The sequence below is a fragment of the Leuresthes tenuis genome, unplaced genomic scaffold (genome assembly GCF_036924035.1).
Source record: "Leuresthes tenuis unplaced genomic scaffold, fLeuTen1.0.hap1 SCAF_9, whole genome shotgun sequence".
NCBI classification, from domain to species: Eukaryota; Metazoa; Chordata; class Actinopteri; order Atheriniformes; family Atherinopsidae; genus Leuresthes; species Leuresthes tenuis.
This window is the reverse complement of record NW_027325363.1, coordinates 13,221,277-13,242,896: the sequence shown is the minus strand read 5'-3', so window position 1 is coordinate 13,242,896 and position 21,620 is coordinate 13,221,277. Positions and strand designations below refer to the sequence as shown.

General features: G+C 42.9%; 1 protein-coding gene across 2 annotated transcripts in view; it reads left to right on the top strand.

The window, feature by feature from the left end:
- Positions 1-112: 112 nt before the first annotated feature.
- The window catches only part of ppp1r37 (protein phosphatase 1, regulatory subunit 37), a 32,781-nt gene continuing 11,273 nt past the window's right edge, over positions 113-21,620 (top strand). For both annotated transcript variants that reach the window (XM_072392422.1, XM_072392421.1), the window contains exons 1-3: positions 113-1,978; positions 16,207-16,304; positions 21,532-21,577. In XM_072392422.1, the coding sequence (XP_072248523.1) occupies positions 1,225-1,978; positions 16,207-16,304; positions 21,532-21,577 (898 nt within the window). In that variant the 5' untranslated portion in view covers positions 113-1,224. The remainder of the gene's footprint in view (positions 1,979-16,206; positions 16,305-21,531; positions 21,578-21,620) is intronic.

Here is a 21,620-nt window from a genome sequence, read left to right as displayed (position 1 = left end):
AAGCGCGATAAACTGTAATAGAACCTAAATGTTGGACATGTGTGACCATTGCCCTTTTTGCAGCCTTCTGTAACCTGCGTCTTCTGAACGTACCCCCTGTGGGTACCGACGTGCTGACGTATGACGCATGAACAACAAACAGTTGTTGGACTTCAACAAGCTAGCGAAGGGTAACGCTGGACAAAAACAGGCTCAGCTGACTCAGGAGACAGAGATACACACAACACTCGGTCGGTGGGAAAATCTTTAACATAATCACATAATAATTAGCACTGTTACTACCGACACGTGTTGCCCCGGCACGGTTCCGTAGCGCTAAGGTTAGCCACCGAAACATGCTCATTGCTCGGAGTGTGACGCCTGTTTTTTTTCCTGCTGCCGCTGGTCGAGGGTTGTGATGCGAGCAGAGTTGCAGCACGGCAGAGGGTGAGAACAGAGCTACAGTGGGAATCATTTTCTTGACACGGAAGAATGGACTTTGTAAGGGAGAAACGGACGGGCTCGTTTAAAAAAGCTGGCAAGCGACCGAATTTGGGCCTGGACGTTATTGTTGGACAACAACTTTAGCAAGCTAGTAAACGTTAGCTGCTTTAATTCATGTTGATGAGTTGGTTTGGTGTAGGACTATAAAGCTCACTTTGCTAGCGTAATGGAGGCACCCTGAGTGACTTGTTCGTTTCAGTAGATCGTGCTGGTCCTATTTATTGCTGCTAGCAATGTGCTGACGACCAGGGCACCTTTCTTTGCTTTCCACCTTGGAGCAATACGACACGACTGGTAGAAATTATTAAGTGGTGGTTACCTGCCCTGCTGATAGTCAAGGAAAGTTGTCTAGTTTGGTTTATGATTAATTTCTGAAACGGTATCTGTTTTGCACAGATATCACATACATCTGGCGTTGGTGTGTGTATAAAAACTGCACTTTAATTAATTGAAACGTTAGGATGCACCAAAGTCACCTGTGACGTGTTTTTAAAAAAAAAAAAAACTAATATAAAACACCCCTAACACAAAAATCAAGTCAAAGTATTGATAGAATTTCACCCACACTTGAAAGCTAATTTGTAGCGGATTGTAAAGGACCAAAATGGGTGTACATCTGCAACATTTGTGAGACAGTGAGCAGAGACAACCTTATCAATGTCAGTTGGTTCCTAGTCACTGTTTAACCTACAATCCAACCTGTGACACAGTTAAAAGCTGAGTGTCACTGGAAATGTAAACATGAATATCGAAGAGCAGTGTCTAGATTTGTGTAATGTAAAGACAAAGAGCAATGTGGATGATCTTAACACTACAAATAACACAGAAGGAGTCACCCCTCGGATCTCTGAACTGATGACGGACAGTAACACAGAAAAACAAAGTATTGATCCCACAGAGGCCTCTGAAACCAACCTGATGCCTCAGCTGCCTGACAACCTTCAGGTGGCTGAGGAAGATAACTACCAGGCACAAGACACACTGGAAATTGATGAAGTTAATGGAAATAGAAAGACTTGTGTCCAGGACCCCCCTGCTGTAGTTAATTCAACGGAGTTGATTTTATCCAACGACCAGAAGAAAAAGGACAATATTGAGGAGGAGAAAATGAAGGAGGATAAGGACAATGATTCTGCACGGTTTGTTGTGGCAGAAGGGGATGACGGTGGGGACATGGACATAGGTGTGGATCTGAGTCTTGATGAAAGTGGAGTATTGGAGACCGAATCTGCTAATGTTAGATCATTCTCAGACAATATTTTGGACTCTGAGTCCACTCCTCAGGATGTTCCAGCAGGCAGAGAGGAAGAAAGCCAGTCAGATGCAAACCAGACATGCAGCAAAGAATCATCTGCCCCAGATCAAGCTGGACTGTATCCCTCAGTGGAGGAGGAGGCAGATGATAAACACAAACCAAGTGGCAAAAGGGTGACATTTCCCTCAGATGAGGATATAGTCTCTGGAGCAGTGGAGCCCAAGGACCCATGGAGACATGGTAATACTTGTCTGTTTCTGCATGTTTCTATGTGTGAATGACCTCTATTTATTCTGCTTTTGCCTGTGTGAACGTGTCAGTTCTCTGGGGTTTATCAGAGTTATTACTTAAGTTATTTAACAGCGTTTTTTTTCCCCCCAGCTCTAATCTAAAAGCCTTTGACCGACCGTTCAGATTGGGTTTAAAAGGTTTCCTGTCATCTCCAAAAATGGGATTGGTGTGCGGGTGATGACATTAATGCATGAGAGGCGTGTCATTGTGCACGTCTTTGATTGGAATGGGCCTTTGTGTGTTTCTTCAAAGCTTTAATCTGTTAGAGGGTCACACTACAATCTATTTAGTCGTCAGGTAACACCTGTCTCCCTGCTTGTGGCCCCACCCCCTTGTTAAACAGAAGTTCCAATAGTAAGATAAATAACGTAATACCCCCACCTCCCCTCAACAACAACAGCCAAAGTGCTGTACATCTAAATATAGAATCAGGGCTGTGCTGTGTACAGTATTGTGAGTGAATCCCACCGCTCCTTGAGGTGTGCCACCATACCACAGTTCCTGTTTGTTCAATGAAAACATGTCTGGGAAAGCTCATGGAGGATGTGGCACTGCCTTTACTTTGTTTACAGAAGGAACACACTATTTAAACTTACAACGACATGCAGAGTTTTCGTCGTTAATTGCACATACAAACGATATGTAACTCGTGTAGCAACGAGTTACCCACATATGAAGAGTATTGGATGGGAGCGCCGTGAATGAGCAGAAAAACGGCAAACAAACATTCTTGAAAGAGGTATAAGTTGTCAGCCCCTGTTTTGGGGTATAATACCGATGCAGTGAAAATGATTTTCTATGTAGAATTTCATTTTTAACCAAATTAAAATGATATCGAGATGTCCCAGTCACCCTGTTCTTTTCTATATTTTGCTCATCTTTTCTGATATGTGCTTTCTACCAATAGATCAGCTGTCACCAGGTCTTGTTCTCTTATTATATTATTTGTTCATGTTTTAAGGATCTAGTTCCTCCTAAAATTAGCAAATACAGCTGTTTTTGTTTTTATTGTAGCTTAATGGCTTGGAGCTGGAAAGTTGTGTGCGTGGTCATGAAACGACAGTGACTCACACGTTCCTTCATCCAGTGGGAACAATGGACTCCATTTAACGAACAGACGCACAGTACTAGTGTTAAAACTGTTGCTTGCTCAAAGTGATGCTTGACATAGTTCCAGACACCTTAAGGTGACTGCAGTCAGAGAAGATGACGCGTTGTGTTCACTGTGTGCACTGCCAGCCTTACAGTCTTACACAGACATGACCTGTGTGGCTTTACGGATGAGCTGGTCAGTCTTTTCATCTTTTTCCCTCAAGATTGTCAGGGATGTGAGATGTCCAGGTGGGGGATGGGATATAGGAATCAACACAAAAAACTAACATCCAGCTTAATTTGTTGCAGTTAATCACACTTCCTCTAAGAATCCATTCAACAGCAAGCACATAGCTGCATGCTACTGTAAATTGTGTTGTACGAATTTGTGTCGCTAGTTGCCAGACTCCGCGGGAGTAAAGTCCAAGCCGGTTAGCCAAGTCTGCTGGTTAGGCATCTAGATGACTACAGTGTAACTTGAGGTTATTTATCTAAAACATTTATCATGTAGCTTATTTAAGCTCCAAAGGTCCCACTGATTGTGCTTTCGATATAGAGGTTGACAGGCTGCTGATCGCTCTGAAGTTAATTACATGATCAAGGATGTTCTGTTTGTAACTCGCACGGAGATAACATGGAAATCAAATCACTAAGTTGACCAGGCTGGACTTCTAGTAATGCAAACGTACAACATGGTACAGTTGTAGCCTAATTTCAGTCACAGAAACAAATCAATCGGTTTGAAGGAGACAATTAGACCAAATGTTAATCAGCAGCCATTTTGATCGATGTGTTGGATCGTTGGGTTTTTTTTTTCTAAAACTCTGGCTTCTCAAATGTGTTGGTCTTTATGCTTTTTTTTTCTTGTCATGTATGAAAGTAAACAGAAAATTCTGAGCTGGAGTTTCAGTCTGCTTTCTGGAAGTAACGATACATTTAAAAGCTGCACCACACACTCTGGAAAACCGTTAAAAGTGTTTACGCAGAGTTGTGTTATTTTGTAGAGTTTTATCACATAAACGCAGACAATACTTGGTGCATTAATCATCAGCAGTCAAGATATTTTTTTGCTTCCCTTGATCTTTCCAGTTTTTTAAACAACGGTCTTCTTTCTCACCGTTCAGTGGCTTGCGTTTGCTTGCTACAGCCATGATTTTACTCAGTAATTAAAACAAAGCTGATTGTGTTTATTGATTACATTTCTTTTGCACGCGTAGCCACTGATTGTGTCACTGGTGATGTCAGACAGTGACACAAATAGTATCCACAAAACGGTTTGAAGGCAGCTGTACTGGTTGCCCAGAGTCGGCTTAAATGAGCTTATTCCTTTGACGTAGCAAACATTGCTTCACTTCAAAGCTGCTGTTATTTATTACTTACTTATTTAAGTTAACAGAGGATGAAATGAAAATGATATATATGATTTAACATATAGTGTATGACATAGACTGGACACATTCATTAGACACAACTGACTGTATATTCAATATATCATCGGAGAGATAAATGATCCATTTGATGTGGAAGTTATTGTTTTGAAGTGGGGTGGAAATCTCTTATCAAACCACAATTTGATCAGACTACATGATGAGACTGCTCGTCAGAGCTTTTGTTTGTTTGTTTTTTTTCCCTCATAATGTGTGGCTGCTTTGTACTTTCAAAGCGAAGCATTGTTCTGACAACCCATAGTTAATTTACTTCCAATATCTTTTATTAATAGAACAAACAGAAGAGATGTGGCCATTTAATTGAAGGGTTACATTTGCCGATGGGGGGGAAAGTGGGCATTTAGCAGCTTGATTGTCATAAATGAATACAGACGTCAGCATATTCTGAATCGCTAACAACAAAAACATGATTTTAATCAACATCCTCCTGTTCCGTGCAACGAGCAATGTAATCACTCTTTCATTGTTTATATGTGAGGTATGTAAGACTCTATCTGCCAGGCATCCGTGATGAAATGTGCAGGTTTGGTGGTAAGACTCAGACACAGTTATCAGTGGTATCTTCGTAGAGAGAAAAAAAAAACACACACGCACACAAAATTGTCAGAAATGTTTGAACTGTTTTGTAGAGTCTGTCTGAATTCTCCTCAGGCAGTGTAAGGAGTTAGCACAGTGCCACAATAGATGCTCAGTCCATTTAGACCGTTTATCTGCAGATCTCCTGGCAGATCCGCTGGCTCCCTGTCCTGTTTCATCTTTTAGAGACATAAAAGTGAAATGAGCTCACCGGGCCTTGGCCTTCATCTGCACACGGTGAGTTGGTGTTAAATATCTACAAAGAAAACTGATATCCAGTATAATTGGTGCCAGAAAATTAGCCTTTGAAAGGAGTGAACTTGCCGCCGTCTGAAATAAACAGTCAGGGGTACAGTAGTTGGCCCGAGGTGTCAGATTTCCTCGCTTCTGTGATGTCTCAGCATGCAGTGTGTGAGGTTAGGAATAACACAAACATGTTGACGAGCTACAATCCTGCTGTTGAAATTGTATTTGAGCTTTTATTTTATTCTTGAGTTCCATAATATTTTACATGCATAATCCCATAGTCAAGTCTTTAGGGATGCTTGTTCTCTCCCTCCAGGCCAGAGCAAATACTGCATCATATCCTGAGATTCCTGGACTTCCCAGCTCGCTTCGTAGCTTCCCCTCCACTTCTCCACCCTTTCTTCCTTATTCCCCCTCCTGACTGGTCAGATCAGTGTGGGTGCAGCTCAGGTTTATATCAGTGCTTCATGGCATTACAAAATAACTTTATCTTACTTGACGTATGTGCAAACTTATTTGTCTGGCTTATCATTCACAGTAGACTGTGTAGAATTCTGTTTTGTCAAACCATAACACACAAAGACGGCAACTGTTGAAAACTGTAGCATTACAATGGGGTTTTGTGATAAGAAACACTTGCAGTTTTGTTACAATTTAGTTCTTTTCAAATAATCTTTAAAACCTGCTGTTGGCAATAGATGGAATATCTTCATATTATTAACTGTTTATACTACAAGGATCCAAACTCTCTGGCCTACGTGTTGCTTTGTCTCATGTCATTGGACCCAAGGCCCACTTGGCACTGGGTTATTAGAGACCCTGGGACTCATGAAATGTTATTTGTTGTGGCTGAGGACCAAGTTCCGAACTGATAAGCAAAGCTTTCAGTGTTCGGCACAGACGGAGGCACTGAAAACCTAGCTGTTCTTTCAGTATGTACGGACAGCTGAGGAGTACAGTTCTTTTTGAGCAAATAAGGCCATTAATGTTCTGAAGTTATTTCACCAAGATGGTACATGTGTGTTAACTGGACTCTACATATACTGTACAAGACACAGACACTGGATGTTTTAATTTTGGTTTGCAGGGATTGATTCCAATAATATCAGCCCTCTTTTAGTCTTTTAGGTTCTCTTTAATTTACACTTTCCAGCTTGATGCATTCCTGCCCACCTGTGCTGCACATTCACTGCACATCTCGTAATGTCGAGGGAGAAGTGAGCATGTGTATGTTTGTTTTCTGCTGAACCCTGCCCTTTGACTGCCTGTCTGTGGGTACTTTGACCTTAAGAGTAATATTTTTGTCCCTAACTTGGCAAGCCATTCATCGTTAGCGGTAGAACTGCTGCAATGTCTGCGTTGGACTTTCAGTCCTCGTCAGACAGGATTTCCCTGCTCTTCCTTCACATACCAGCTTTTCTTACTGTAGAAGACGCTGGAAGTCACAGATATAGTTAAAGCTGTTTGTGTTATTGTGCTAACAAGCCTAATATACCATGATCTCTGTTGTTCAGTGATCTGGGATTTAAGGACGAGTATCGTGCGTGTGCAAAGTGTGTATTTTTGGAAGCTTGACCTTTTTAGTTATAATTTGCTCTTATTCTTCCGCAGTCTGCCGTGTCTGTTAATAACTGATCTGCGTGCCTTTAGTTGCAATATGTTCCAGGGTTTGTGCATGATCACGCTGCTGATATTTTCCCATTTGACACTATTTAAAGATGGATTTGTGAGACGGTTTAAACCTTTAGGACTCACGTGGTTTAAGCAATCGGCAGCAACCTTCTGAAGTACAGACTTGTGTGTATTTTATCATTTGTCGCCATCTTGTCATGCAGGCTTTTCCAAACACTCCGCAGCGGTGCCACAGGGCCCCGTCTCTTTGCCCCACCTCTTACAAACCAGGCGGCCAGCTGTCATGTGTGAATGACGCTGCTGCCACAACACACAGCTCAGCACAGCCGTGTGAAATGGCAGTGAACAGGACCGGAGAATGGAGAGGGAGGCTATTTTCAACTCTTGCACATGCTTGTTAAGTAGAAGCTGGCAGCACTTCCATGTCCCAATGCCAGAATTTTCACATTTTCTCTGGAAGTTTGCCTTGACATGCTGTATGTCTCCGCTGACGTGCGTAACTGTTGTCACCTGAGAATTTTCAGTCGGTTATTGGCACAAGAAATCACCTGGGGACTATTTATGCGTGCGTCTGAAACAGTGTGGTTGCAGTCGAAAGCGCTGCTGGCAGTACACCTGGCCTCCATGTGTTTTCTGTGTTCAATCTTCTTTGTTTCTTTGAGGATGCTGGCTGGAAGCAATTTCCTCTCAAAGCAGTAATGTGTCAACACTGGTTTCTCGGTCGTTATCTGTCATTAGCATTTAGCTTAACGGATGGAGAGCCAGTCAAGGTGATACCCCTTTCCAAAGATGTTACAGTTCACGTTACCTATCGGCTGTTGATTCAACAGAAGTGATTTTCAGGTGTTGTGGGGTGATATTAGCCTCAGCTTAAGAACACAGTCCCCTCTGTTTTCACTTAACATTATTCTCCGGAGCCACAACTGTCCATGCAGCTCCAGATGTGTACAGACTTCAGGTCAACGGGTTTATCTCCGTAGCCTGGCAGACTCGAGCACAGATTTCCCCACATTCCACGTCACTGCGCAAGTTTTTCATAAGCTCTTCACATGCAGACTATGCTGTGTCATGGAGAAAAGGCAAGGAGACTAAACAAAAGCTAGTCGGTGCACTTTGAGGGGACCGGCCTCTTTCTGTCAGACGTCCGGTGTGTTTCTATACAAATAGCGTCACCCATTCCTCGGCATACATGCAAACGCTTGTCTTCGCTGGTTTGCACCTTGTTGCTGAAGCAAAGCATGAAAGTAGAGCATGTTTGCACTTGGTTTCATGTCAGTTAGACAAATAATAGGAATCAGTGATGAAGATAGGAGAGGAGGAGGATAACAGCATGACATGTACAGAGAGTGGGTCACTTAAAAAACAGGTTGGATCAATAGTTATCTAATATCATGGTGAAATGCCTCCTTTTTTGTGTGTTTTACTCTCAGGTGAAGCAGAAGCTTGCTCGTTGTAATATGACATGAGAAAACAACCCTATTCGTGCATGTTGAAACATGAGAATTTCACATGTTTGCAAACCCTCAAGGTTTGGCTCCAACATCGAGCACTGTTGAATGACTTCAATGGGAAATAGTTGGGCTGCATAGGTGTTCCCTTTAGGGGTGTTTATTTTGATAAAAAGCACTTCTGTTCAGAAGCTTGGAGACTGGAATATGTCATTCTTTTCATTCGTTCCTTTCCAAAACCAACAGTGTGATGTTTGCGTTGTCTGTGCAGCTGTTGTGTCCGACTGAAGGTCCAAAGCACTGACAAACAAAAACTGCCTGCTGTGAATGTCGCCATTCCTCAGCAGAGAACACACATCCAAGAGACTGACGCTTTCTTCCCCCCCGAAAGTGCAACGAAATCTTCCTTCCAAGGCCATAGCAGTAATTTATCAAACACCCGTTGAACAAGTAGAACAAAAACTTCCAGAACAACCACTTCTCCTTTTTGCGCGAGTCTAACAAACATTAAGGAGGGCCAACCGGTTCCCCCCTCCCATTGGCCAAAAGTACCTGTAGTGCAGTTAGTTGGTTTATCATTTAACTGATTAAAACTAAGGTTATGACGGCAAGTTTATGCTCTATTAAACCAGTAATAGCGAAGTAATTGCCACGCTGAGAATCTGTCTATATGTACTTTGCAAAAAAATGTCGATAATAACTCCTATAATAGCATGTTCTGATGTTCGTGTATTAGTGTTCTCATTTGTTCCAGTAAGATTAGCACAAACTACGTCTGGTAACAAGAGCCCACGCTCATACTGTGGGCAAGCTGTGGGTCAGTCTGCTCTGACCTTCTGTGGGCGCTGGTACAGGCTTCAACTGCAGCTTAGTTGTGATGTTGTGCAGCTTCAGAGGAGAAGAGATGTCTTATTTCCACCTATTTTACTTACTATTTGATGTGTTGTAATACCTGCACAGCAGGAGGCTTGTAAGGGTCTAATGTAAATCACAGTTACATTATCTTAAATGACATTAACCTTGATAGAATGAGATGTCAACAGAAGTTATGTGAGTGAGACTAATTCACATCATTTGGGAGAAGCTTTTTTAATCAGTGCAGAATTTAATGGAGCTGTGCTGCATTTATTTATTTTTTTTTTTAATGTCTGTCAGTTGTAATGTGTAGAAACAAATTATTTCTACCGTATTCCGACAAACAATAAGACGAATGGGGCCAATTTCCAGTCATAGCAGGAGGGCGGGCTTTATGTTGCACTCAATTTACGAGAATGTTGAAAAATACTTCTACCGACACTGAAAAAGTGCTTATGAGGCTCTTTTCTAAACCCAAAGCTTTCCAAGTTCTTCAGACACACAAAAAAAAATAGCTGGTGTCTTCGGTGGGAGCAACCTGCCCTCGTTCCCATGGGCGAGTGCATTCAGAAGTGAGCTCCGGTTTTTGGAAACCACTCATTTAAACAGAGCAGGTGAGGGGGGGTGAAAAGTATGAATTTTGTTTTGAATGCCAGTTCATCATATTGCTTATAATCCCAAGTGTGTCAATTGAAGTAGCTGCTCTGAAATAGTCTTGGCTTCACTTTTTGTTACAGTTGAGGTGTGGACTGTTGACAGCTTTGATTTAGTGTTGGTGTCACACTCTCCTCTACACACACATGCTTGTACGTGTTCCAGCTTTGTCTGTTGGTGAAGTTAAGTAATCGATTTACTGTTTATGACAAGTATAGCTCCTCCGTCACCTACAGTTTTTCCTCACCACAACACACCAACCCAGCTCTTTGTTTACTTTAGAACAGGTGCAGCTCACATAAGTCACCTTAAGCTAACAAGGCAAAAATCACAATCAACTTCAGACAATGACATGATCAAGATATCTGCACGAAAGCTTCCCGTGAGGGTCTTTGTAGTTCAGCTTCCTACCCAGAGCACCTTTTCTGGAGAGAAACATTGACTGTTAACTCTAACTTGTAAGTCTGAATTCAGCAACTGAGACTTATTGAGACTATTTTTGAGACAGTAGTTGTTTTTCTCCTTAATGAGGTCAGTTGGAGCTGCATCTAAACCAATAACCTTATCATCCTTATCAACTATGACCTTTAAAAAGGAAGTATCTCAGACACACAATGTCAAGTCAGACTTGAAATGAATGTTTTGTGGTTGTAAGGAAAACGCAAAGACAGCTAAGAACTGTTGGTTGCTCGGCAACAGAAGAACAAACGTTTTAGCATTTGCGCCGTTTTACCACATAAGAGAAGTTGTCAAATTTACAGTGTGTGGTCATAGGAACAGCCATGACAGGAAGATGGAAGGATTGCTTATTTGTTGATAGTTTATATGAACTAAACTGAAGAAGAAGAAAAAAAGCAGTTATTTTAATGATATTTTGGGGCGTCCATAGCCTGTATTTGACCGTTGATAGGCAGGAAAGTGAGGATTGAGCAGGGATAACATGCAGCTAAGTGACCAGCATGGTACATGGTGCACCCACTCAACCACATGGGTGCCCTCAAATGCACAGTTTAGCCGAGTGTCTACATTTAAGAGCAATGTTTCGCAGTGTGTAAGCAGCAGGTGCGTAATTACGGGTTAAGGAGAAAAAAAGATAGTGAAAGTGGTAATGGTTAAAGGTTGCGTAACTTGTGTAACTATGCGATATTAAACAAAATGTTGGTTCTGCCAAAGACCAATGAACCATCAGGGTATTAGTCATCATTTTTAACCATTAGGTCTGCATAACTCACTCTATGTCTGCTGACCTGAGTCAGCAAACGAGGAAGTGTTGTTGGCAGGTCCTACTTTTTTTTTTTTTTCATTATCTTTTTGCTCGCAAGCTGAGGAGTGGCAGCAGAGAGTGATTTGGCGTTCATTTTCTGTCTCTCTCTGCTGAGACGAGCAGCCCCACTACGCCTGCTGGCGCCCGAGAGCAGTTTTTAAAACGGGAACTACTAGGATAAACTGGACATACGGTCCAAAATGTCCTTGACTTTGGTGTTTTTATTTAGATGGTGCAGAGTAGACCGAAAGTAAATGTCGGGAAAGATAGCCTGAGAACGATACGCAGCAAAGATCTGGACCACTTGGGGTCAAACAAAGGACCCCAATGCATGTGGTCTGCATAGTGTCTGGCTATTAGCTCACCCCCACATATTGTAACTCAAAATGGTTTAGTTCTTTATGGAAACGTATCAAAAACCTTGAGCTTTGAGCGTCTCTGTCTATGATGTCCTCTCTTACAGAATTTGAACCAAGGCCATTTTCCCCTAATGTCCCGAAGCACCTCCAGTGTATTTAGTCTATTTGCGTGTGTTCTCCCTGTTTGTATGTTTATTTCCTGTATTTGAAATGTGTTTCCTGTGTTGTTTGCGCTATCGCTCTCGGACGTGCTTTTGTTTTTGTTGCATCTCCAAATATGGAGCGCGTTTCCTACGGTGTTTGTGCTTCTTTTTTTCCCACGTGCGCTTTGGCCTCGCGGCCACCATATTCTGCATGTCGTTAGCGCTTAACCTGCTTGTGAAAGATGTGGTTTGAAGCAGTCGTTTTCCCTTCCTCTCTGCTCCCGCATTCCTCCTCATCACCACTCCCTCCGTACATGTTGCAGCAGCTCCGGGCAGAGTGCAATAAAACAAAGGCAGAGCAAGCAGAAACGCAGGCAACAGCTGGAGCTCAGCTCTTAATAATTCTGCACGGTCAGAGATCCCATCTCTGATTTCTGTTTGTCATTCTGTGTCTATTTACAGTTTGTTTTCACACATTGATAGTGGATTTGTTTTTGCTGATCCTCAGTACTCTTTGCACAGCTTTTTCCAGTACAACAGTGATGGATTATTTACAGTCAAAACAAACAGGCCCTTGTTTCTTTCTAATTCTGTGTCCGTTTGTCACATCCTTTCTTGCTCTCTAATTAATGAGCTGCATGAAAATACTGTGCAGCAGGCATGGGACCTCCGCACCCCAAACCCCACCTTCCCTCAGGAAATGTTTACGCGCACACTTGCTCCACAGCGGCTCTGCACAATAGCACTTTTCCAAGGACACTGTGTTCACTGGAACGCACAGACTGTACTCTACAAATTTACAACACTGCTCTCCTGCACACCGGCAGGAGCCACGTTTAGGGAAAGCTACAGAGCCGTGTCCAGGTAGCTGTTGTAGGTGAAGCATAAATGCAAATGAGCCTTAACTGGGTCAAATAAAAACACATATGATGAATACAGCTGGAGGTTATGAGATATAAATTAAATGAATTAACGAAACCCTTGAAGCTGTCGTGAATGATTGACAGCTTATTGATACAATCAGCTCAAGTTATTACCATAGTTGGCAAAAAAAATTTTCATGTGTGCTAAAAAGTTTTAAGGACCGAGTCTTCAAACAAGTTATTTTAAACATAAGAAACTAGTTCACTGGACTCCAGTTAGTGCTGTGTGCTTCTGCCCCCAATGCAGGCCGGTTTTTAACAGCAGGGCCCATTATTAGGACCCACAATCCCGTCCTCCCGCTCAGAGGATTCGATCCCTGCTACCAAGGCCACTAGCTTCGTCATGTGGTCAGCAAACAAAACTGCATTTGCATGTCTGAGGCAAGAAAATGGGGCATCTTCTCCTTGTTACTGCATCGGTGGGCACAGTTTGATGGTCAAAATAAAAAATAAAAAGTCGGGTCTTTTCCAAAGCTCTTCTCCTTGATCTAAGTGAAAAAAAAATCGTTGTGAGATCAAGGAAAGATGGTAGGAGAAACTAAAGCCGTTCAAAAAAGATATCTTTTCTTGTCACGTTATATCATGAGGCTTGTACTGTAAATGTATTCATAGGAGTATGATGGAAAAAAAAATATTACATCATCATCAAAGGAGAGAAAACGCTGCCGTCACAGGCTGCTCACAGGTACTCATCCTCTCTTCATATTCATTAACATGAATCACAGTTAGTGTGACGGTGATTGAGCCACAATTAATTATGGAACAGAGCAATCTGCTTTCCTTTCATAAAGGATTAGCCAGTGTTTTCTTTGCTACGGGAGAACAGTTTTTTTTTTTTAAATAACAAAGCTCCTCTCCTTAATATTTAAAGGATTCCACCAGTTTTTATCACGGCTGCTACTTCAGATACTTCTGGATCACATCATTCAGTGAGGAACCTTCCTAAGTAAAACTCAGACTATTCAGCCGTACTCTGTGAATCATGTTTGGGGCCCTGAACTCAGACTATTCAGCCGTACTCTGTGAATCGTGTTTGGGGCCCTGAACTCAGACTATTCAGCCGTACTCTGTGAATCATGTTTGGGGCCCTGAACTCAGACTATTCAGCCGTACTCTGTGAATCGTGTTTGGGGCCCTGAACTCAGACTATTCAGCCGTACTCTGTGAATCATGTTTGGGGCCCTGAACTCAGACTATTCAGCCGTACTCTGTGAATCGTGTTTGGGGCCCTGAACTCAGACTATTCAGCCGTACTCTGTGAATCGTGTTTGGGGCCCTGAACTCAGACTATTCAGCCGTACTCTGTGAATCGTGTTTGGGGCCCTGAACTCAGACTATTCAGCCGTACTCTGTGAATCGTGTTTGGGGCCCTGAACTCAGACTATTCAGCCGTACTCTGTGAATCGTGTTTGGGGCCCTGAACTCAGACTATTCAGCCGTACTCTGTGAATCGTGTTTGGGGCCCTGAACTCAGACTATTCAGCCGTACTCTGTGAATCGTGTTTGGGGCCCTGAACTCAGACTATTCAGCCGTACTCTGTGAATCGTGTTTGGGGCCCTGAACTCAGACTATTCAGCCGTACTCTGTGAATCGTGTTTGGGGCCCTGAACTCAGACTATTCAGCCGTACTCTGTGAATCGTGTTTGGGGCCCTGAACTCAGACTATTCAGCCGTACTCTGTGAATCGTATTTGGGGCCCTGAACTCAGACTATTCAGCCGTACTCTGTGAATCGTGTTTGGGTTCCTGAACTCAGACTATTCAGCCGTACTCTGTGAATCGTGTTTGGGGCCCTGAACTGTTGAGAATTGAGGACGAGGAAACCCAAAATTCCTGCATGCAGTCAGTTCAGGGAAGCGTTTCGTGGCGAGGCGCAGAGTAAACACAGCGGTGCAGACTGCAGCACAGCAGGGGACGAGTTTTTCTGTTTGGGACGAAACCAGACTGTAAAACAGAAGTTTTTATCCATTTTGAAAAAGTATCTAAAGTGACTCTTAAGACTTTTATCTGCCTATCCACACCCAGCCAACTTTGCCGTGTGCACATGTGTACACCGTACAGACGGTGTGGACCACAGCCTGCTGTAGCTCCAGAGTGGGTTCTCTTATAGGGAACTGCTCAGTGTGGATCTGAAAGCAGAAAAGAAGAAGTAATGGCAGGTCCTCTTGTATTCTTGTGATCCTGGCTTTCTCTTTTGTTTGATCTTCTCATGCACACGTAACCGCTTCAGACGCTTGCATTGGTCTCCACTGATAAGTTTCAGCGTCCAGTCAGACTGGTGCAAATCTTCATGCTGCTGCTAAAGCCCGGGCTGGCAGTGGCGTGGGATGAACTTGAGCTTCTGTGAGACACTGTGAGATGAATGCAACGGGCAAACAAAGGCGACACATTCTCACCTTGACTAGAGAAATCAAAATGCTGACCATGTGTCAGTGTGGATGCGTGGGTTGGCCCAGTCCTTGTACAAGTAGAAGGCATATCACCCTGTTTGCAGCAATGTCATTTCATGTCCTTACCTAAATTCCTGCACACATGCACCAGTTTACATCTATGTCTCTGTTTCTGTCATTATTTTTTTTCTCTCTGCTTGAGGGCCTCACTTCACCTCTCAGCTGAGTCTCTCAGCCAGAACAGTGGCTTTGGATGTTGCCCAGTCATCTGACTGGAGTTAGCCCCTGCAACAGTCTGGGGATGGCAAGGGCAGCTAACCCACACACAAACCAAGAACAATGCCTCCTTTTTGCTGACTTAAGTAGGGGCACTCTTAAAGGAGCTCCACTTTCTGATCCTCTCTGTCAGGAGAGTGCTCCCTCAGGCTGGAACGCGAGTCACAATAAAGCAAGAATATTCTCAGTGTGTCCCAGCCATACATTTTTGCTGATAATCTTTACTCTTATGGGGATATTTAGAGTTCATATGCATGATCACCATAAAAGTAAATTCAACCATGTTTAGAAACGATATATATATATTTATTCCAGATGTTTAATCTGTTTGCTCTGCAACTGATGGCTGTCAGAGCCACAGTACCACTTACTGTATTTATACTGGCGTCACCGCTTCATAAATTAGCAACTGAACTGCTAACCTCTCAAGATTAATAGGCATCCGGTAACTTAATGACATGACAGTTCTTGCCAGCAAGCAATGTTGGCACAGCCATGTTTGCATTTCATATGTGTTTTAGGGTCATATTCCTACTGCTCGCACTCCCTTAACTTATGTTGTTAACTTGTGTTGATCACGACCGTCCAGATATTATGTTAAATAATCATAAGAAAACAGTTAATTTGGATTGCCAGTTTGTGTGTGTGTGTACTGTGGAGTTGTGATGTCCAGAAATAACAAATGTGACATAGATCTTTCAGATTGTAAAGAAACATCAGGGCATATTCGTTCACTTTCTTGGTCCATTTTTTTTTGTTCTCTTGGTCCGATTCTTTTGTGTTTGCGTGTTTCCCTCCTTGAGAGAGACAGATGTGCACGGAGAAAGCAGTCCTGACCTTGTGAACTTTTTTTTTTTAATGTGTTTTGCAGCCCAGAATGTGACAGTGGAGGAGATCATCTCTTCCTACAAGCAGGCCTGTCAGAAACTCAACTGTAAACTTATACCTAAAGTGCTCAAACAGATGCAGGTAAGCAGCACCTTCACACAACTGCACACACAAACATTTCGCTGATAATTCTGCCGACATTTACCGTTTGTCCCTGGTCCGTTTCTTGCATAGTTAAGATGAGGAAACTATTTGATCCAACGGGAATCCTGGGAGCCTTGTCATAATAAAGTGTGAATAATGAGGCCCTTTTCAGCTTGAAATGATGTTATTTGTCACCTCTAGTGAAAGGTCATAATCGCGTCCTGTCGGCAGACGGAAGCCTTCACAAACCCAGAAACCTGAACCTCTTCTTCTCTTAAATTTGATGTGGGCTCAAATTTAAAAGAAGGAACTGCATTCCTTCTCATTACAGACTTGCTCTTATGAAGTGGGCTTTTTCAGGAGCGCATCATGAGCTGGAGTGCTGAAGCTTACCCTGTGGGTAGATGCTGTACCTCAGTCACAGAGGCTTGATCGATCAACAGCCCCCCCGCTGTAGGAGGCTCAGTCAAATTGTTTGTTTCACATACAGTTAAGCCAGCGGTTTTTCTTTTAGGATGCTGTTAGCATTTGATATCTTTTGATAAAGAAGGCATGTCATTATGATATGCTGTGTAGGTATACTTTTTTGAGGGGGTTTGACTGCTGCCTCCTGCAGTTAAAACACTGACTACTCATAAATTATTCAGAGTGATGTCGGTCGGGAGAATCAAATGCTTATAGGCTAAACTACTTAAAGCAGGGGCACCATAAGAGCTCATTTTCCACATAAGGGCGTCCATGTTGCCACCATTTCTTAGGTTAGAGTTGTTTTAGATGTGGGGGGGGGTTGCTCCTCTGCAGGCTCTGTCCTGAAGGATATTAGCTTTAGCTCTCCAAACTGGGAGCACTCTGATTGCCGTCTGTTGCAGTTAAGACACTATCCATCCATAAATGTCCCACGCAACGCTACTTAAAAACCTTTTAATAGAACAATTGATACATTTACTAAAAAGGTCATGAAAAAGAATGTATAAATTACTCAGTAGTTGTTTGTTGTGATGTTTTATTTTAGGCCTCATGATTGTCTGCAACAGTCCTTAACAGGTCAGAGTGGGACAGAGGGACTTTTCACTGATACAATCATTCTTTTGAGAGCTGCAAAGGCTACACCACAGCTTTGCATGTTTAAAACCACTTTAGTAAAAATAGTTGTGTATCACAAGGCCTTAGATATACAGCAGCTGAAACTAGTGAAGTTATGGCATCTGTGTTAGACAAACAGACTGCGAGCATCAAAGAAGTCACTGTCGCTGCAACCAAAAGTCCTTAGTAATTGTGAACATCCCCGTTTTCCAAGAATCACATCATGAACAGGTTTTTTTTTTTCCAGATGTAAGAACTACTCAAATGCCTGTTAATGTCTCTTTGATTGTCGCGGTAAGTGTGCGATTTCTGGCAGATTAAATGGACAAGTTTGAATATCAGGAGACGGTATTAGTTTCTTTGCCACTGAAACATGGCTGCAGGAGCAACTCCAACAGCTCAGCCTTAAGCCTTCATGAGCAAACTGAGAGGTGGAGGAATTACAGCGCTTGTTAATAACAGACGGTGCAATCATGAATGTCACTGAGAAGGAGGGCCTCTGCTCCCCAGATGTTGAACTATTGGCTGTAAATTTCTGCTGACGTTGTCTAAAGACGAGAGATCATCTGTGTTACCTGCTCACACTCTGTGTGACATCATCAGACAAGTTGTTGCCAAGCTACAAGAACAACAGGCCAATCTATTTTCTCTTTCTGCTACACTTCAACTGTCCGTGTTTGTCGGCTGGGTGTTTTACTTTGATATCTCTCTACACACTGCACCATCCATTTTCTATACCCGCTTAATCCAATTCAGGGTCACAGGGGGGGCTGCCATTGGACGAGAGGCAGGGTCTACAACAGTAGCACGTCTTTCATGATAATATAATTTCCCTTTGGAGATTGATTAAGTATTATTGAATTGAAGTAAATAGAGTTGAGCTTTTTAGTAAGGGCGTTTGTTTCTCCTGAGAGAGGCCAAGTGTTTGTGCTGTCTCTTATGGGTAGGCAGCACAGTCATGTGTCCTGTAATCCTTCTACGTAAGCAGCTCTTCAAATCCACCGGGGGAAGCCTCAGGGCTGTTTGTTTGTATGCTTTTTCGGATCTTGTGCCTTTGTATGTGAATCAACGTAAATGCTTCTTTTGTGTCGCTATTGTTAAAGCGTTCACGTGTTTCCTTATGAGTGAGTTGTTTCCACCGAATGTCACATGTGTAACAGAGCCTAAAGGAGAAGAAATAGAAATGGGTGGCCATAGGAAATAGACATAGATTGCTTCTGCTTCTGACCCAGTCTTAACGCTGCTGGAAACCTAAAGGTGGGTGGTTGCATGTTTTGCATATAAATCAGTGTAAAGAGGTCAGATGAGATTACAAAAAAGTAAAAGACAACCATGTCAAAGGGGGGTAAAAAGTGAGGGATCTGTGCAGTGTGAGTTTAGTCAGCTGACATCGTTGGCGAACTCGGACCATGAGACCAAATTAAGTTTACAACAGCAGCTTAGCACTGTGATGTGTATTTCCACAAGTATCCGAGATGTTATCCCGACGTGTACCTCTTAGCCGACCGAGCATGTGGGGATTTCTTTGCAGAGTTGAATGTGCTTCCAGCTGGGGCTCACTTTCTTTCAACACCACCACTCACAAGCCTGCAGGTACAAATGTGCAAGGCTCGACGAGAGGTCCAGCGAAGGGTTTATGGTGCGTGCGCTGCGTTGACACAGCAAACAGGAGAAAGTGGTCGTGTGTTTCTGCTGCAGCAGGTCCAGCACGGCCAACGCTTGCCAATAAGTCTGACTTGAGGTAAATTGGTTTGATGAGGAAACATTCCCACAAAAACCTAAAACAGGCGCTCTCATATCGGAGTCGTCCGATTGATTTTTACATGGCCGGCGTCTTTACTTAGGTCTCGCAGAACAAACTGAAAGTCCATATTAGTGTCGGGCTGTTGTTTCAACAGCACTTTGTGTCCTCTGACACATTGAAACATACTGCTGTCCATCAGCAGTCATTTGAGAGTGCTGCTCCTCACGGCAAGTGGAGTCAGTCTGTTACAAACTGACAATTACATGGTCAGGTTTATTGTCTAGCGGCAGGGCAAGCTGTCGGTCCCCTACAGCAACCTCTCATTTCTGCTTAGTCATCTTTGCAGTAACCAGCCACATAAACAGACTTAATGACTGGCCAGTTAGAGGAGGGGGGCTGGCAAGAGGTGCACAGCTACTTACTATTTTCTCTTTCACTCTCAATGCTTTCTTTATTAAGTCCAACTGGATTGCACACGTGGCGCCTTTCCAGTGGCTTTACAGGTTATGTACCTTATTGCCACGTGTGTGTGTGTGTGTGTGTGTCTTAAGTTTTCTAAGGGTCACTACTTCACAGCGACATGTTGAATGCAGGTTCCACAGTATCTCCCACCAGAGTCCTAAAACTCCTGAGACTTTGTATCCTCGTGTTACATTTCTGCTGCACTTCGTGCACTTAAAGTGCACACTTTTTTTCTCTTATTACGTGGAATCATGTTGTCCCCAAAGTCTGATGCTTTATATGTAGTATAAAGTTGCAAATCTTTTGCAAAATCACAGCTCTCGTATATCCACACATCTTTACTTGATCACGTCATACCTTCATGGTGTTCTGGATGTATTTTGAAGGGATATCGAATCTGTAAATATCAAGTGTTTGGGACATGCTTTATATGCAGAAACCAGATTCTGCTATCAAAATATAGATATAAGGTGAGGTATTTACCCGTAAACTACATGACTGCAGCTTACAGTAAATTTACACTGTATAACATGCAAAAAGCTTATTGCAAGAATCCCAGTTCAAAATGATCAGAAACAGTTGCTCTGTGTAGTCCACCCACAGCACACAAACACTCATCCCACCACTCATGTAGCAGTCCATTGTGCGTCATGCACTATTTTGGGTTCTGGCAGAGCTGCCAGAGAGGAATTTACACAGATAAAGTCATTCTCACTGACAGGTGCCCAAATTCATTATAGGAGGAGACTGACATGCAGACGAATCGCCTAAACTGTTTATACAGTTAACAACCTTTTAGTTTTACAGTTATTTCACAAAACCTGCTCAGAAACGGCTTCATCTTTTCTTTTTCAGGTTACTCATTCTCATTCTCTCTCCTGATCTTTATAGTGTGGTAGTTGTAGCAGTTGTCACACAACATAATCTTGTTAAGAAATGTTGAATCATGCACGAGGGCCATGAACTCTCTGTACACCTAAACCAGCATCAGTACATTCAGCGGCGGCAGTGAGGCAGGAGGACAGGGGTTATGGAGTTCATGCTGAATGAACTGGGCAGTCACCTAGAGACAGGGATTTGCTGGTACATAGTTTTTAGAGCAGCACACTGTATGTTTTCATGTTTGCGTGGGTGGTTGGAGCTTTTACTGGGGCTACAGTTCAGATACTGCGGAGTAAATCACAAATGCACTATGATGAAGGTGAACCTGCATTAACAGCTGTTCACGTCTGAGTTTAAACAATCCAATTGTAGCACTGATGTCAGATTTAAGCGGCAGCTTTCCACCATATCGCACAAACCTGGGATTTCTCCATGGAACTCCCCCATGACCATCTGCTCTTTAGACATCAGCTCCTTTTGTCATTTTACTGCACACTTTAAGGCTCATCAGAGCTGTGCTAAAAGTTACTGCCGATGCAAATCGAATAGCTCACGCTACATCTGCTTCATAGAACTTCCTGCCCAGCACACTACGGGAAGCCTTTTAAAGCGAAGCAGCCGTAGAAAGTTTTATTTTTCATCGATTTCGCAGAGTTTCCGTAGAGATTTAAAGAAAAAAAAGAAAAACAGAGGCAGCCACATTGAGTTGTTTGAGAAAAGCCTCGACAGCGAACCTGCACATCACCAACATGTCATCAAGGCCTGTGGCTCAGCTTGCAAGAGCTTCCCACCTGTACCGAACAACCAGAGGAGAGTGGATATATCCCTCTACATAATACTCTGTCCTTATCAAAGCCGCTATCTTTGGGGCTCAGTCAGAAAATCACAAAGATTTCTTAGTTTGCAGGAGATGTGTGCCGTGTCTTCTGGGCTGATTTGTTGAATTGCCTCTCGAGTCACATTAAGTCTCAACATGTGAAAAGGACGGTTTGCTGGAATGAGGAAACACACAAAGCAAATTCCTCCTGACTCTGTTTCTTTTTGTTGCTGTAGGAACTGAAAGACCTGACGCAGCGAAATGAATGCTTGGATCTTAAAGGTAAGCTATGACACCATGCTGCACATTTCACTTGAGCGTAGTT